General features: G+C 40.9%; 1 protein-coding gene across 2 annotated transcripts in view; it reads right to left on the bottom strand.

The window, feature by feature from the left end:
- The window catches only part of LRMDA (leucine rich melanocyte differentiation associated), a 1073058-nt gene that overhangs the window by 184007 nt on the left and 870260 nt on the right, over positions 1 to 18791 (bottom strand). For both annotated transcript variants that reach the window (XM_036827919.1, XM_036827918.1), the window contains exon 6: positions 14498 to 14582. In XM_036827919.1, the coding sequence (XP_036683814.1) occupies positions 14498 to 14582 (85 nt within the window). The remainder of the gene's footprint in view (positions 1 to 14497; positions 14583 to 18791) is intronic.

An 18791-nucleotide genomic window follows, 5' to 3' on the forward strand; every position in this document is an offset into this window, starting at 1 on the left:
ATTTTAAATACGTGAATTAAGCACATTTACATTTTTTCCTCTTACAAATATGATGGGCCTTAGTTCTGTCGTGTTACATTTTGTAAAGGCAGAGCTAAGTAGTTGTGACAAATATCTTCTGCCTTGCAAATCCTAAAATATTTAGCATCTGGTCTGTTACAGAAAAATGATGTAAATCATATTGACTGCAAATAATGTCGTATTTACTGCTATTTTTATTGCTCTCTTTTTTGCTTTTGTTGTTGTTATAGTACATCTTATTGCTTTGGCTAGGATCTCCAAGGGGATGTAGAATATTCCTTACCTGCCTGTTCAGGGACTTTAATAAGAATATTTTTAATCTTTTATTCTTCTCTCTGCAGACTGTCGTAGGTTTTTGACAGATAATCTTTATCAAGTTAGGGAAGTTTCCACCTATTCCTCGTTTGCTAAGAGATGTGAGCAAAAAAGGTTATTAAATTCATTGCTTCCTTGCTTTCTCCCTCCCTTCCTTCCTTTTCTTCCTTCTTTTTCTCTTTCTCTCTCTCTCCCTTTCCTCCCTCCCTCTCTCCCTTCCTTTTTCTTCTTTCCTTTCTTTTGTATCTATTACCATGATCTTACATAATATTTTTCCTTTTAATATTCCAATATGACAAGTTTATTGATAAATTCTAATAGTAAACTATCCTTTCAATTTTAAGATAAATCCTACTTGGTCACGAGGCAAGTACTTTTTTACTACATTACTAAATTTTATTGTTAATTTCGCACTGAGGATTATTCTACTCACATTTGTAAAAGACATTGACCTACAGTTTCATTTATGACTCAATTTCTGGATAGCTTTTGTGACTATTCCATATATTTTTTTTTTAAAAAAAAGCATGTTCATTTTGTTTGTTGTTTAACAAAATATACATATTGTGAAATTTCTGGTCACTTGTAATTTTCTATGGGAGATACACTTAAGATTTCATGTGTGACTGTGGCTGTCAGTTTTACCTAGTATTTCTAGAAGTTGTTGCCTCATGTATTTCAAAGCTATGTTGTTATATGCATTGAGATTCATGATTGTTATAGCTTCCCATTATATCTTCTTAATTATATAAAATATTCCTCCTCATAATTTCAGTAATCATCTTGAGCCTTTTTTTGTGTGATATTAGCATTGCTATTCCTGGGTTTTTAGCATGTATCAAGTTGTTTTTTTTTTTTTTTTTCCGTAATCCCTGTATTTTTCAAGCTTCCTATGTCATTTTATTGTAAATATCTCTTTAAAAAGCATTTTATTGGGACCTCCCTGGTGGTCCAGTGGTAAAGAATCCGCTTTACAATGCAGGGGATGCAGGTTTGATTCCCGGTCAAGGAACTAAGATCCCACATGCCGTGGGCAACTAAGCTCGTGTGCCACAACTACTGAGCTTGCACACCTCAACTAGAGCCCGCGTGCCGCAAACTACAGAGCCCACGCGCTCTGGAGCCTGCACGCCACACTAGAGAGAAGCCCATGCACCACAACAAAGAGCCCGTGCACCACAATGAAAGATCCCTCATGCCTCAACGAAGATCCCGCGTGCTGCAACCAGGACCCAACGCAGCCAAAAATAAATTAAATAAATAAATACTAAATAAATTTTTCAAAAAAATTTAAAAAATAAAAAGCATTTTATTTTACATTTCCTTTTCTTACCAAATCTGGGAGTACTCTGCCTTTTGATTTGGCCCATTCCCAACTATTTTGACTATTACATTTCTACCAACTCTTGCCATCTTACTTCACTTTTCCAGTCACTCATACTTATTACTCTGGCTTAGAGATAGCTCTGTTGAGTGATGCCTGAAGGATGGGGACAGGCATACAGATGGGTTGACCCACGTGACTACCCACGGAGACGGCCTATCTTGTTGGCTGCTATGAGGTCCCCAGTGGCTCCCTGTGCTTAACAAACACCTGAAGCTGGTCCTACATTTTAAAGAAGGTCTCTTCCATCCTATCTTATCCATCTTGCACAAAGTCTACATAGTTCCTGATCAACAACAATATCCCTTCTTGTTTTTCAGTTAGTTATTGGTTAGGTTTTTAAAAACTTCCCCTGTAGGGAGTAGTGTAGAATAGTGTAATATCATTTCCATCATCTTTGCTAATGCCTTAAGACAGCCTCCTGCCTCAGTAACAGTAAATGGCCTACAAGATGCTGTAAGATCTGACCTCTGATATTGTTCTGACTTAATCTCCACTCCCCTCAATCCACCCCTCCCCTGCTGGGTTACTTACCGAAGTCACACTGGCCTCCTAGCTCTATTTCATGTATGCCAGGCATGCTCCTATCTCAAGGCCTTGCACTTGCTCTTTCCTTTGCCTGGATGACTTTTCTCTCAGATATTATCAAGTTCCCATCTCTCACCTCCTTAAAGTTGTTACTTCAATGCCACTTTCTCAGTGATGGCTTCTCTGGCTATCAAGCCTCAAATTACCACTATACAACCCCTCATCTCCTTTACCTGCTTTTCATCATATACTTATCTCTAACATATTCTATGGGGCTTTTCTTTTTTTATTAATCTGAATTATCAATCCTTTGTCTTACCAGAATGTAAACTCTCTGAAGGCAGAGATTTTTGTCCGCTTTATTCATCCCTCTATCCCTAATGTTTAGAACAGTGCTTGGAATAAAGTATATATTCCTTAGATATCTGTTTAATTAATTAACAAATTTCTAGGGATTCAGAAGAAGAAAAGGAGGCTGTAGAACATGTTCCTTATGCTGTTTTAATTCTTCTTATGCTTTACAATCTCCCAGATATGCCAGCACTCACTGCCCTGACTAACCTGTTCTCCAGGGGACTTTAGCTCTTTGATTTGTACACTGTATGAAGCAAGTCCTAGAAAGATTCCAGGGAAGCAGATGAAGAACGGGAGAAATTAGACATAAGAGGAAAGCTCTCTCTTGAGGAAAAAAAAAATTGTGTGGGAGAATGGTTATATGGGTTTCTTTAATCAAAAACAAAGGGACTGCATCTTATCCTTTTTGACTCTCCTTGATTTTGGAGAAACTGATGAGGTATATAGCAAGATAAATAAAGGAATGAAGAGCTAATCCACAAGAGAGAAGACTGTTTTATTGCTCTTACACAGATGTCTGTCCTTCCAACACAGGATATTTTTTTTTCTTTGGGGGAGGGTGGGAAGAGGGGTAAGGGAGCAGCAATTTAAATTGGAATCTCCAGGCAGTCTGTGTTTGGGAATTAGCACTGCATTATTTTCCTGGCTCCCCACCCCCTCTTGTCTTTTCGCTGAGAAACGTTTGCCCTGGAACAGCACACAGAGTTTGCATTAGCATCCCTGAGGATAGAACTTTGACCCCACAGACTAAGGAAGCTACAAATGGAAAATTCCAAGTTGCTATACTCTTTATTTTCATGCTAATGCTTCTGCAGAGAGTATTTAAAGAAACAGATGCACAAGAATAATAAAGAGTCCAGGACTAAGAACTCCTCTGACAACAGTGGAGTGTTTTTCCAACATGGTCTTGTATCTATCTGTGCTTGCAAAAGTCCAGAGGGGTCAAGGTGAAACCCTGGTTTCATTTAATTAAAAAAAAAAAAAGCTGAACTAGCATTGACAAAGAGAACCCTGGATCTGTGTTTCAAATCCTGATTGGATTTGAAAGTTGTATAAATTTCATTTCACTTCCTCCAGGCTACACTATTCAACTCTCAAAGACAGATGAGTACACCCTTCAGTAAAAGGCCTTGGGGAATGGCGGTTTCCCAGTCACCCTTGCCGATCCACACCTGAGTTCAACAATACAAAACCCATCCTTTCCTTAGATCCAACCTAAATGGCACCCACTATCTTTCCAGCCTCCTAGATACTTCCTTCGTATTCTGTACAACAACAACAAAAAAAGTTCTCATATTTTTTTTTAGAATAACTTTATGCTGGGATTAAATTCTCAAGTGGAAGACATATCAGAGCACTACATTCTGCAAAGCCAAATACTCTCAACATTCTTCTCTTAATATGCAAATGGCACCTATATTTTACTTCACCACAGGCATGCCCTGCTGAGGAGCAAGCAGCTCGTCAGAAAAACAATCATCCTGGCTAACCCCTGCGTTGACGTTCCTTCGCACATGTACCTCACCTAGATTATGGCCAGAAATTAAGCAAGAACTCCACTTGGTCTCTCCCCAAGTTCTCTTTCACACTCTGAAACGGCCCAGGGAAGATTCCTCCAGGTCTGTCACCTATATAAATGGTTTCACTCCAGTGGTGGCTTTAGAATTTTTATATTCAAAGTACACAGGAGCAACAGCTGGGCGGAACTGTGTAAGTGGAGAGGCAGGGGATGGAAGATTTATCTTGAAACTGTGTTTCTGTATTAAGCACATGTTTTTCTCTCAGTCTGTCGGTTTCTGTGAGGTGACTTGGAGAAAGGGGTCTTAGATATTTGGAAGCAGAGAATGGAGGGAGTAAAGCCCTTTCTTTACACCTGAGTAAAAAGAACTTAGCAGTGGCTGCTCCTGTGAGATAAGATAAACCCAGCTTTCTCCTTTCATCTATTTGCTTTCAACTCAGTTCTCACCTTCATCAGAGGCCACCTCCCCATACTTCCGTTCTCACTAACCCCATACTTCCATTCTCCCTTTCCTGCACTCTTGCATCTAGCTTGACCTCTGCTTTCTGTGTGTGTAGGTCCTTCTTTCTCCAATTAGACTATGGGTTTCTTGAAGGCAGAGCCCACAGCTTCCCTTGCATTTCCCACAACCTCCCAGCCCAGAGGGCCTCTGAAAAAAAACCATGGTCGGCTGACTGACTGAAGAAACAGAAAGAGGCCCCTGCAGTGACCTGAAGCATATGGAATTCTGATTAAGGGAACTGAGAAGTCAGAAAGCCCAATTCCACACCCTTCATAAAGTACACACATCCCAGCAAACCCCAAGTTATTGGAAAAGTAACAGCCCCGTCCCCTGACCAGCCTCAACCAAGAATTGCATTAGGATGGATGAAGAACCAGAGCAGTAAATATTAATGGCTGGAAGGGGGAACGGGAGGACAGAAGGCTGAACCGAGCAGGTGTTCACTCACTCAGTTTCAATCCACTTGCAGCCAACGACGTCATCGTTTGGCCTTCTTGAGCTCACCGACAGGCCATTTTTCATGATTTTACCATTTCTGGCCAAACGCAAACTTTTTAATTAAATGGACCACACGATTCCAGATGTTTGTTTATTTGTTCCAAAAAGGTTGTAAAAGCTCTACATGAGGAAAAATCTGGGGCAGGGGTAAAGTTTTCTCTAAGAGAAGGGGAAACAAATGAGTGGGAAGACCTGGGCCTGGGAAGTTAAGGCTGGGCAGAGCTCCCAGCAGAACAATCTAGACCAAAAGCATTGGCTTTCAAAGAGCTCTCCTTCCAGAAACCCAAGATTCAGGAATAAAACACCCTGAGCCCTTATTCGCTTTTAAAAGAATGTAGCTCATCTTGAGCCAAAGGCTCGAATGAGAACACATTTTTGTGGCTTCCCTGCCTGCTTCTTATATGTTTGTTCCTGTTGCCACGAGCTCCACTACATTAATTCCAGCAGTCTTCCATTTAACAGGCCAGATTATAGCTCACGCCTGAGTGGCAGTGGAGAATCCTGCAAGGAGGAATGTGAGAGGGGGTACAGGCAGAGACTACAGCTTCCCACGAACCAGGCCAGCTTCCTTGCAGCTGTCTGTTCTCTGGTACCCTCTACCTCTAACTATAATCAGTCATTAAGTCAGCCAATTGCATTTGTTACAGAATCGTTCTCATATTTCTTCCCCTATTCGCCAGCTACTCCATCCTTCAGCGTCAAACGCTAGATTATTTCACCATTATCTTAATTGATGCTGGGCTCTAAATTTTGGTTTCAAAAGCCAACATCAGAAAGACTTTGAATAACATGGGGAGAAAAGCATTGACTGTCCATTTTCTCTGATACCCGAGCCAGGGATACCCTGAGACCAAACCATCAGCAACCTCAAACCACAACTCCACCATGGCTGCAAGGTTCCCTTTACATCGCCCCCACCCCTGCTCCACTGGCAGTGCCCTGGCCCCAGCTGTCCTCCCCATCTGTTACCAAATTGTTGCCTAAATTACCTTTGCTTGAAACCTGCTGTTTGGAGGCAGTATAGTCTGCAGTCACATAGCTTGGTGTCAAGAAATCCAAAGCTTCTAAAACTGGACCACACTCCCTTCAAGGCCATCCCACAGTGGCCTCCTCAAGTCCTGGCTCTTTTCTTTCCAATCCCCTTGCACACTGCTTGCAGATTAATAACCATACAGCACAGCTTTAAATCCAATCTAGATGCTTCTGCCTGTTCAAGGCCTGCCATAATACAAATCTGTTCTACAAGTAAACTTACTTCTGAATTTTTCAAAACTGGGCCCCTTCCTCCAGTCAGTTCTAACTATTCTTACCTTTTCTTTACCCATTTTCTTTTTCTGGAATGCCCTTCTTTTGCCGTCCACCTACTCATGCCCTACTTGTCCTTCAAAGCTCAAGGCCAACACCCTCCAAACAGCCATGCCTGACTATTCTAGCCTTTACTGATTCCCTTTTTTCTAAGCAGTTTTAGCACTTACATGGCTTTTACCAAGTGAGGCAACTCTTAATTATATAATATCTAATATCTGTTTGGTTGGCATGGCTTCATTTTTGCTATCTCCACAATCAAACTATAAGGGAGATACCATGCTCTGTTTCTGAGCTCTCCACAAACCCTAACATATACTTTGTTCACAGTGGACACAAGATAAAGACATACTGGAGGACTCCTTGAATGATGGTGCTCAGGAGTCATATTTGACCATGTCCCAGCTCTTCCCTGGCAATGGAAGGGAGAAGAAACAGCTCAAGTCTCTAAAACTTCAGGACATTTAGAATCTTCAACCCTGTCAATTCCGGACCCTCCATTATTTTTTAAACAGAGGGACCGATTTTTACCACTATTTTTTATTTGGTCTGTCTGTTGGGGCAAGGGTTATCCTTCGATCTCTCATCCTACAGAAGGAAGGTTTATCACTGTTGGGGGTGCGGAGCAAGATTCCGTTTTGCCCTCCTTGCTTTGCTCTGGAACGGAAGAACCAACGCCACAGCACCCCCTGCACACAGTTCTGCCCAAAGAGTAGAAATAAAGCAATTGCAGAGACTGCAAATGAAAAATCATCCTTGGAGAAAAAGGATAGGAAATGGACCCCTATGGATTTCACATACTTAAAGGAGGCTGCTTCAAGTTCCTGGCTAAAGTCCATGCCAGTCCTGGTAATAGTCTAACAGATTCATCCATCTTCAGATTCCACTTGGCTTGCTCTTCCATCACTGCCAGCTTCCCAGACAGCGAGCGCACACTGGCACATCTATCTATATATATGCGGAAGTTTTAATCTACACCAACCTCCATTCCAATCTACCCGGCCCCGCTCCACACAGAGTGAAGCTATTGACCCTGCAAAGCAGCAGGGAGATGAATTTGATGACCCAGACTACTGTTTTTAAACCATTTCAGCAAGGCCTAGAATCAAAGGAAAGTACAATTTATTCAGCACTTAGTAAAGTCCTTTTACTTAGGAACAGAGTGCACAGACTGAAAATAGACTCCCGCTGCCACACAGATAAAATAAACCTGTCAACCACTACTGTCAAATCACTAGTCACCTCGATTAAATAAAAGAAACATTAGCATCTCTCAGCATCTGAGACTTCCACCAAGATTCTAAGCCCATGAAAGCATTATGAAGGGAAGAAAAAACTAAAGTGAGGGGTTCTGTTGAAAATGTCATCAGAGGAAAGTATTTTACATAATTAGAAAATGCTAATAATAGCTCTGCACAGGGAACCAACACACTCTTTCCCCACACAGCCAGGGCAAAGCCACAGCATGGAGTCTGAGAGACGGGAGCCGAGGCCATGTACTTGCTTGGCAGGACCCACAGACCAACCGTGTCTGCCTCAGCAAAGAATGCTTCCTTGTCAATTGCCAATGTGATTTTCTTCTCTCTCTCTCTCTCCTTCTCCCTCTCCTGCTCTCCCTACCCACCTCCTTGTTTCTTTCTTTTTTCCACAGCTTTCAATACACTTTCCATAGAGGAGAGTTGGATCCATCATACCTCTATGAACCTTCAATGAATCAGTCAATCAGTCAATGAATCAGAATTTTCTGAGAAACCATGTGATGGTTAGCTCCCTTGAAAGACTAATCAAAATATTCTGGAAGACTGAAGGCAGCAAGTAAACAGGCTGCCTGAGTCATGGGTCTGATCTTAGGTGAGACCTACCAGGCAAAGTCACCATAACCATCAGATTGCTTGTTCCATCTCTTTAAATGGTCAATGAGAACCAACAAGCAATAGGCAAAAAGACTCCTTGATGCTGAACTGGTAAGAGAACCCAAATAAATGCACCTATTTTCCTTGAGCCTTTGCTATTATTCTGCGTGGATTTTGTTTGTAATGATCAAGTCTACTTAAGCTTTCACATTCCCTGTGGGTTGACATTAGCAAGATGGTACAAATATGAAAAATAGAAAAAGGTTTTTAAATTGTCTGAAAGAGACAGATTGCTTCCAAATCCTATAAGCCTAAAACAAATTGTGATGAAGTTTGGTTATCAAGCAGCCCCATCTTGTGCCCTCCCGAAAGTATTCTGCTTGCTGGCGTACAGTTTTTCTGGCCAACATCTCCCCATCCCAAACACCTTTGCCTACATTGACACATCTTCACCTATATCCATTTAATTCTCCTCTGACTCATTTCACTTTGGCTTATTTGAATAGTTGAAGCAAAACCCTCTGCATTTATGGCTTCTGAGGAAATGTATTTTATGATATCTCAGGCTAAAACTGTTTAAAAAATAAAATTAAAAAACGCCAGCAGTTTTTCCTTCCGCCTTTTTTTTCTTTTTTGGATGACACACATTGAGCTGCTTCATGGAGAAATACAGAAAAATCAATTGCTAAGCATAAAATGCAACTCACATTAAGGAAACTGCAAACGATAACTAATTATGATAAGTTGCTATGTAAGTCACTCTGTGACGGTCCCAGCAATCAATTTCCAAAACAAACAGACCAAGCCCCTGGTTGGAGAAGAGGATGAGCTTCTAACAACTGTGTCAATAAAAATAATGGCAAGATTGCCAACGATGGATAGAAGTAGGGTATTATCATCTCCAAGCAGCTTTTCGTAACAGATTCCCCTCCGTTTCTTGCTTGCTTTCTTTCATTCTTTTAAAGTCCAGTGCTTAATCTGACAAGTTAACTATGGCACATCTTCAAGACTGTATAAGCATCAGGGGAAAAAAAGTAATAATTCAGGGATGTTCACTGGGTTTGCAATTACTTTGTAAAATGTGCGTGCAAACCATTGGAATGGGACCCTCAACATGATAGCGGTTGGCAAGGTAGGATTATGGTAGATGTGCCGGCTTGGCTGTTTTAATTGGGCATCACCACTACCCCCTTCTGAGGTTTTCTCTGCAGCTCAGAGGAGAAACTAGAAACTACATTTCCCAAAATTCCCTGTGTGCACAGTTCTCGGTTAGAGAGGGCCAAAGAGAGACACTGAGTATGATTTGGAAATCCAGAGAGGAGGGGCAGGGCAATGCGTGGGTAGTCCCAACCTTTGAAGAACTTCTTGAGAATCACCGCCACCTTGGTGCTGCAGACCGAGAAAGTCAGTAGGAGATTCCCAAGTATTCCTGAGATGCACAGAAACTTCAGCAAGCTCTTGAGAATCACCGGTCACAGAGGTGAGACTCTGGGTGACACCTTCCCTGTCAGTCCTTTCCTGTATGTGTAAGCCTCTCATTCCTTACATTAAAGCCCTTCATAATTTGAATAGTGTGCGTTCAATTTTCCCTGTCTGAATTCAGATTGATACCATAGCATTTTTCCCTTTGGTTTTTCAAACTATCTCTGCTCCTGAATGTATAGATTTGTAATTTTTAAAAAGGGTGGAGGGAGGGGAGTAACAGGCAACTCTTTTGACAGAAGTTGGCAAGGACGCTGTACTTTACCACAGCCTTAGCACAGGCTTTCGAAATGCACCCCAGGCAGCGGACATTTCCAGGCCATGTCTTTCCCTGTACTTTCTCTCCTCTTCCCCCCCCCCCCGCCCCCAGCACAATGCCACAGTGAGTCCTGCATTTGCTTTATGTGTCCTGTGTAAAGGACAAATGTCTGGGGTGGCCTGGGAATCCAGGACACAGAGCTTGGATGTTTTTTCCTTGCCTCTGTTGCTGAGTGATTCAGCTCCCCTAGCAATTGTTGGGGGTGTCTTCCTCTGTTAAATGGGAAAACTAACATTTACCCTCTCCACCTTATTGGGTTTATTTATGGTCTATGCTCTAAATAGAAATGTTTTCCCAAAAGACACAATGGTCTATAAAGATGCAAATTCTGCTTCTAACAGCTACCAGGTAAAGAGTGGCAATACACAGCATGCAGGGGTATATCCATTTCTCTGATAAACGTTTCAACATTCCTCGCAATGTGGCTACCCACTGAGGAGGTAGTATGCAGACTATCACTAGGCAGCAGTTGGCATCACTGACATAGCCCCGTATCCCCCATATTCTGAAGACATGCTCAGACCTAGAGGAGAATTCTCAGAGAGACTTTAAGCGGACCATTCTAAAACCCTACCTTTACCACAACCTGCCTCTTATTGAGATTCTAGCCCCTTCTTCGATAACTTCTGTTCTAGTAACATAATTCCATGAGTTGCTTCAATTCATCCTAGTCCTTTCCATCATCAAAACACCAGCGTTTGAAAACTCTGACATTAAAATAACTATCTACTTGGAAGTTGTGCAATGCGGCTAAATGCTTTCTGGCAATGAACCAATAGATACAGCTCCCATCCAATATGGTGTGGGTTTCTGAAAGCAACAGAGTTGAGGTCTGACGTCCACAAGACAGGCCGCTCCCTTCAGTATGTGCTCACCCGCAAAGGCAGATGGGTTTCTTTCCTCAGATGCAATCAAGTTACCTCGCAATTTATGTGCAACGGGGTACTTAGATACCAACAAGAGGTACCTAAGTCACTGACTTTCCCCTGGGTTTCTATCACTCATCATTTACTGAACAAATATTTCTTGATCTCTGATTAAGTAGGAGGCCCTGTGCCAGGCACTGCAAACATAGTGGCGAGTAATCAGACATCAGCACCTCCACCCCCTACCCTACACCAACCCCCCCCCCCGACCCCACCAACCCCTGCCAAGAGCTGCCATCTGGGAAGACAGTCCCTGAAAAGGGAAAACTGACCTAATGCAAATGGATAGGGTGGGATCAGAGGAGTCTTCTTTGGAGCTGTTGTACTGAAGCTGATACCTGAAGAATGAGTAGGAGTTAATGATGTGAAAGAGAAGGAGAGTGAGAAACTGTACAGCCCCTCAGGGAGCTTTCATTTATGAGGAGTTCAAGACATACATAGACCTGACCCCTGTCATACAAAGCAGAATATGAGCAATGGCACTAAGGAGATAGAAACAAATATTATAAGTACCTCAACAAGGGGAAAAATTCAATACAGGTAAGATCAGTAAAAATTTCATGCAAGGCGGGCTTCCCTGGTGGCGCAGTGGTTAAGAATCTGCCTGCCAATGCAGGGGACACGGGTTCAAGCCCTGGTCTGGGAAGATCCCACATGCCGCGGAGCAACTAAGCCCGTGTGCCACAACTACTGAGCCTGCGCGTCTGGAGCCTGTGCTCCGCAACAAGAGAGGTCGCGATGGTGAGAGGCCCGCGCACCGCGATGAAGAGTGGCCCCCACTTGCTGCAACTAGAGAAAGCCCTCGCACAGAAACGAAGACCCAACACAGCCAAAAATAAATAAATAAATAAATAAATAAATAAATAAGTGAAATTCTTAAAAAAAAATTTCATGCAGGAAGAACAAAGTACTGGGCATTACTGTTCCCATGAGGTTTAGATTATCTACACGTTACGGATGGAAAAATAGAGTCCCCTGTCTCCTGATCATTATTCTGGGCCCAGACTTCCTTTGCATTTGAATCTACAATCCTTAGGACATGAATCTCTGGCCTATCCTACTCGACATTGGAAGTTACATAAAAGGACGAGCAAAGGGAAAATGGCATGTATAGAAAAATAGCAATTTGCACATGAACTACTGCCCACCAGTTTGTGTAGTCGTTGGTGCGGAATGAAAAGAGATTGGGAACCGAATGAACCAAAAATTATTTACAAATACAATTTCCACTTAGGACTTTATAGACCAAGTTTCAAACATCATGGAGGATTTCACCTGGGAAAGAATTGGTGTAATTTGCCTTCACAACGTGGAAGTACCTCTCTGGATAAATGTTTGCAGACTGTTTCCATGAAAATATTAACAAATGACACTCAAAAACTTTGGTGATTTATGGAATCAGAAATTTAGAATAATTTCTTTCACTTAAATACAAAAAAACCAAGATGGCATTAAGTGGTTTCATTCTGGATGCTGAAAACTATGGCTTTCCTCATTTGTCACTGCATGATTCATGTCAAGATGAAATATATCAGTCTCATATTTTCCCTACACAGATCAGTCCAATAATAATTCAGCCTAATGAGCTTCTTCGGTTCTCTCTTTACTGGTCTCCTCATGAACATAAGTCCAAAGACCTGGCCGTCGTTTCATGATGCTGTCTTGCTCTTTTCAACATCTAAGTACTTAGCACAGATCACACAACTAATGCATCAAATGCATTAAATGTGTATTAATTACTCAAGAAATTCAAGACATCTGTTCTTGGCTCCCTTTAAATAATGTTTTCCCTATTGATGTTGGGCTCTGATATCATTCAAGGGGGCCTATTTTCACTCTAACCATGTTAGGTATTTTTCCATATTCCAAATATTAACCAAAAAGTCTTCAAAACTATTGTTTTATATTCCATTTCTTCAAGGTTCAGATTTTTTATTTTACTGTTATAACGACAGATCACCTTTGCCCTATTACTGATGACTATCACTTATGGGGTCCTCCTGCTGTGAAATCTCAATTTCATGGCCAGATCAACTCAAGTAGGCTTGAGGGCTCTGAGACTTCAGTTCCTACTCATGTAGTCAACGGGCTACACAGTTAAAACTACCCTTATTCAAATGCAAGAGACCATCTATGAGAATATGATGCTAGGCTTAATTTGTCATCCCTTCTAGATAGCATATTATTGTTTGCCTAGAGGAATTCCCGCCACCCCCCGCCACCCAATAAAACAGTCTCTAAAGGGATATACTCAAAACCTTCATAAGGACATTCAGCAGAAGAGATCTGTTCACACCCCTCAAAATATAACATGTTGGCAGCTATTTATTCTACCTGACTTTGAGCAAAATTGATTTTCACAAGTTTGACACTTACTGAATGGAATCACAGTTGAACCCTAATTGAACCAACACATATTTAAATGTAGAAAAGTTCCACTGGGCCCAGACATCAAACAGACAACACAGGTCCAAGTCACAGACACCTGGAATCCTGCATTACTCTATGGATCGTTTCCTGCAAAATATAAGTGTGCCATTTGCCTGAAACCCCCATGTCTTGCTTAGAGGGTCAGCTCTACTTTCTGATAATCTCTACAGACTTGGCTCCGACCCATCCATCCTTCTGTGCAGCTTGGATGACAAAGCTGGAAGAGCCCTTATTTAGTGTCCCCTGCATGTACAAGGGGAATTTCCTGCTTGGGGAAGCAATGTTTAAAGTATGTAATGCCCTCAATCTAAGCCTGTTCTTACTTATCCTTGGAAGGTAGATTCACAATTACGAAACATGACTGTGGTCATAACCAGAATAAAATGGGGTAAACAAGTTACATCATGTGGCCTCTTCCTGTCCTAACTAATTCCAACAAAGCTGGTCACATAGTCCTCGGCCTGAACAGCCAGGTTAGGGATAAAGCATGTTTAAATTATATTCCTTGCAGACTTTAGAGATGGCAAGAGGAATTCAAGGCTTTGGAAGAACTGGGTAAGCCAAATTAAAGTTTCAAGGATCAGAGAATTCAGGGAAAACTGCATATTGATTCTCCTTAATGTTGCTAGACAAACTGGAATTCCTTTTAGCTGTAATGTAGAGTTCATTCATTTTGAAATTACAGATTTCAACTAGTATACTCCCAAACAGTGACACTTTTACAAATATCACTGAGTTTCCTAATTTCTCTCCATCACTTTCTCTGGAGGAAATGACCTCCTTAGTAATTTTTAAGTACGATAATCTCTTTGTTTAGAGAAAAAATATCACAAAATTATACTCCACCATAGACTTATTTGCCTTCCCAATAGACTGCCACTAAATGCTGTTTAATATGAGTGAAAATCACTAGGCTTGACAGGTATGGTTTTCTCATCAAGGACTTGAAAAGCACTGTGTTCCTTCCAAAGTGCCGAGGCAGCAGTAATGAGCCCCGAGCTCCGCACAGGCCGGTGTCCCTCCCTTCAGCCACCGAGAGCAATAAAAAGCAGGGCTCCTACCTCGGTGACTGGTGAGTTCCCTGGAAGCAGAAGGCAGGGGTGTGTAGCGGCTCTTCGGAGAGGCGGCAACGCTGTCACTGGAGGCCTGCGTGAAAAAACCACATCAACATGAAGCCACACCAAACACTAAATACCTTCATTTACCCAACTTGTCTCCTTGGGATCTGGGTTTGGAGAAAATATTATGGACCAAGACTCTTCTTAGGAAGCAAGAGTTGTCTGTGTTGGGATAATATTCTGGTAAGTGTAGGGTCGAAGACCAAGCTTTCAGGGGACTTGGTACAGGTGGAAGGGCTCTGACACAAGGGGATGGTTTGTTTACTGTGCTGAACTGCAAGGAGGAGGAGGAGGAGGAAAAGAGAAGTTGAAGGCAGGAAATGATGCAGACTTACATTTCTGCCACAGGCCTCCTACCAACACTTCCCACAGATTGAACGCTCACTGTGCGGAGGAGATTTCTATGGAAACCAGTGAAGAGGCTGAGCTTTGCCCCCAGGGTGGATGGGACAAACAAGCCTGGTTTACTGGACCCAGTGGCATGGAGATAATGGGAAGCTGAAGACAAAAGGCCTGGCAGCATGAAGTGACCCTAGAGAAGGAGACAAACCATTGCAGACCCTGCAACTGGGGTTCTGGCTACATTTTACAATAGCACTGAAAAACCCATCTGAAATTTGAAATACAATGGTCATCGCCAAAACTCTGCCATTTCAAAGTCTAAAAGAAAATATTATGAAGATGCTTTTTTTTTTTTTTTTTTTTTTACTGTACACAAGGCTCTTTAACCATTTGCTTCTATATAGTGGGACGCAGGCTGCTAACTCTCTTTCCCTAACACTACATCCATGGGCGCTAAGGCAGGAGGAAAGGACCACAGCTGGAGAGTCAGGTGTCACTCAGAGCTAATGACCAGTATGTCACATTCTGAGTGTGGCTGCGTGGAGTACGAAGAATCACCACTGCAACTCTTACTGAGACTTCTGAATCAAACACTACTTTTTTTTTTTTTTTTTTAATATCCAAAAAAGAACATCTGCTAGGATCAAAATCCTAAGCTTACAACCTTTCCAAGCTTCATGAAAAAGTAAATTTCATGAATGCTACATTTTTCTTTCTGGAAAAGGAAATACGTTCTATGGGATATATTTGCCCTGGTAGGAGGAGGCCTTTTCTCCAAAGAGATTATCGACATTATAGGAATCAAAACTAAGTAGGAGATTAGACCTACTTGCTAGAAAAACCCTTTAAACCCCGTTTCTGACATTTGAGATGTTTGATTAAGCAGCTTTCAGTGGAGACTTACAGAAAGAGTTCTGAATGCCACAAAAGCAGAAGCTCTGTCCCTAAGGTAGAGACAGATTTCGGGTAGCATTTCTTCATTTCAGCAGCAAGAGAAATATATGGTGTTTAAAGTTTGATCCAAAGGTATTGGGTCTGGAAAGATCAAAGTTCAGTCACCAAGAAAAATGTTTTAAAAAGGACCCAAGATTTGTAAGATACTGCATCATTAGACATTTAGGATGCTGCAACAATGTAAAAGAGTCAGCAATTAGATTAAAATTCAAACACTAGAATCACCAGGTGTTTCTCCATTTGGCATCAAGGTCTCCTGTAATCCCTACGTGATAAATGAGACACAACAACATGTTCTGAATATGGCATCTATTCAATGCTCGAGGCAGGGTATATGCGGCAGAGGAACGGGGAACGTCCTTCCACAGATCTACTGTACTTCCTCCATAAGAGGCCATAGCTTCTTTCTCTGTCACTGTTTCTGCTCCACCTTGTTGCTAAAAAAGCCTAAAATTCCAGGATGAGTTTTAGGTTGCTATATTGTGATATTTCTTGGTGCTTTTAATCTCAATTTGGGCTGTTGACAATTTGATGACAGCTCTTCCTAAAATTACTGGAAGAAACTACCTTTCAGCAAATAGCTCTGATGGGGCAAAACATACGAGTTTTGTAACCAAGAGTAAAATAGCGATTTAACTTTTATTTCCAATTGTAGTCAAAGCAAAAACTGTGTGGCTTGAGTTCTGTTTTGCAGTCATCATTCTTCGCCTAGCACTTAATTACGTTTCTGCTCAATGTCCATTTATAAACTCAAGTCATGGAAAAGAATCCAGGAAAAGAAGAATTTTGCAAACTATGCCTTTTGGTGAGACTTTCATGGCTGGATGTTGGGGAAAACCGCTACAAACCAAGGTTCTAACTACCAGTTCTTTGACTTGGCTTTTAGCAAAATGAAGTCCATGTGATCTTTTCAATAGTGATGTTGAAAATTATGCTTAGAAGCATGATTCAGAAAAGCACAATTATCATATGAAAGAAATGGACAAGACAATATCTTAAATTTGCATACTACCTGCCCCAGAATAGAGAACGCCCCTTGAAACTGAAGCAATACACTCACAGTATATCAAGAATGAAATAATAGAAACGTAAGTGGAAATATTTAATGTTTTCTTTTACCCAGATTAAGGAAGTATGCCTAAAATGGGAACAGGGAAATCGGGGTAAATCAGAATCCTCAGAACTACAAATAATTCTCAAATCTTTAAGTACTTGCCAAAGTTTCTAACGACCTGTGGCAAAGAATTACACTTTTACATTTTACTTGTTAGAGAAGTAAACATTTTACCCCTGTTAGAGAATTTTTGCAACATCTACAATAAAATGTTAGCATCCAGGATACCTATATCCCTAAATAAATAAAAATATAATAAAAGATGGGCAAAGGAAATCTCAGACAATTCAAAGAAGAGGAAACCTGAGTGGTCAATAAATAAAAGAGAAGATGGTCGAATTTACTAGTCCTAAGGGTAATGCAAATTAAGACAAAATGCAATTTTTTTTGTCCATCATAGTTGGCAAACTTTTAAGTCTTACAATAGCGAGTGCTATAGAGAATGAAGGACAACAAAACTCGTAACCTCTCATCCTTTGCCAGTGGAAACGTACATTGGTTCAACTACACAGGAGAGTAGTTTAGCAATATCTAATAAAATTGAAAACTGGTACTGTAATTCCTTTAAAATATATACAATGGAAAATTTTACTCAGGTCTGTAAGGTGGAACATAGAACAATGTTTATTGCAGTATTATTTACAACAGAACAAATTGGAAATAATTCAAATGTCTATCAATGAGGAAAATGGATAAATAAAATGCTGTATATTCATATGACAGAATAATATTTAGCACTTAAGAGCGATAAAGCTGATTTATATATCTCAATTTGAGGTCTAAAAATTTAATAAAAAGTGAAAATGCAAGTTGCAAAATGATAAATGTAGTGCAATATTATTTATGTAAATGTGTAGTTCTTTGATCTCATGTGTGTATATGGAAAGGTCTGAAAATGATAAAGGTTATACACTAAATTCATGAAAATGGTTGCCTCTGCCACAGGGCACAGGAATAGGACTGGGGCTAATGCGAAAGGTGGGGAGCTTCAATTTTACAGATAAGGTTTATTTCTTTTATTGAAAGATAAGACATGACAAAAAATGTCAAGATATTAGAAAATACAAACCCTGTATGGTAGCTGAACATGCTCATTACTTTTCACACTTTTCTACATTTTTGCAATTCCTCAAAATCAAACATGAAAATTGAAAAAACAGACTCCTATTTTCTCTCTGATCCATAAGTCCTATGTTGATATAAACTCATAATTAGAGGAAATTTCCTCTAACAATTTTCTGATACTTGCCCAACATGGATTCAGGCCATCTCTGGTTGGCTTTTTGTGATGAAATATCCCATTTCTAATTCTTCCAAAGCTACTGAGTATGACAATAGAATGGAAAAAGCCAATAAACAGTAGTAACTATAAATTCCCCCTTCACACCAAGGCTTGAAATGCTCGTTCCAGCCTGGTAAGTCCTTCTGCTTAAGATCTGCCAAAGCATACTGAAGGTTTATGTACTTGTCTCCTACTCACAATTGGAGAGTTGCTAATAATTTTTTAAACTCACATCAATAATGATAATGGTCACTAATATACTGTGCTTTGCAATTTCTATAACGCAGGAAGGAAGGAAGAACTTTGGCAACCTCGTTGGAAAAGATTGAATGAAAGTACAGTACAAGAGATTTGCAAAGTGAGAATTTCACTCTGCGGTTCCAGGAAACAAATGTCTTTAGATGAATGTGTAAAATTCGAGCCCTCTCCCATTGGGTGCGTTCCATGAAAACCTGCATTCCAGTGGATATTTCTGAACATCATGGATGCCCGGAAGGAACATGATACAGACCACAGGAGGAGAGATTTGGCAGGCTTCAAGACAA

Source organism: Balaenoptera musculus, chromosome 16, assembly GCF_009873245.2.
Source record: "Balaenoptera musculus isolate JJ_BM4_2016_0621 chromosome 16, mBalMus1.pri.v3, whole genome shotgun sequence".
In the NCBI taxonomy this organism is placed as follows: Eukaryota; Metazoa; Chordata; class Mammalia; order Artiodactyla; family Balaenopteridae; genus Balaenoptera; species Balaenoptera musculus.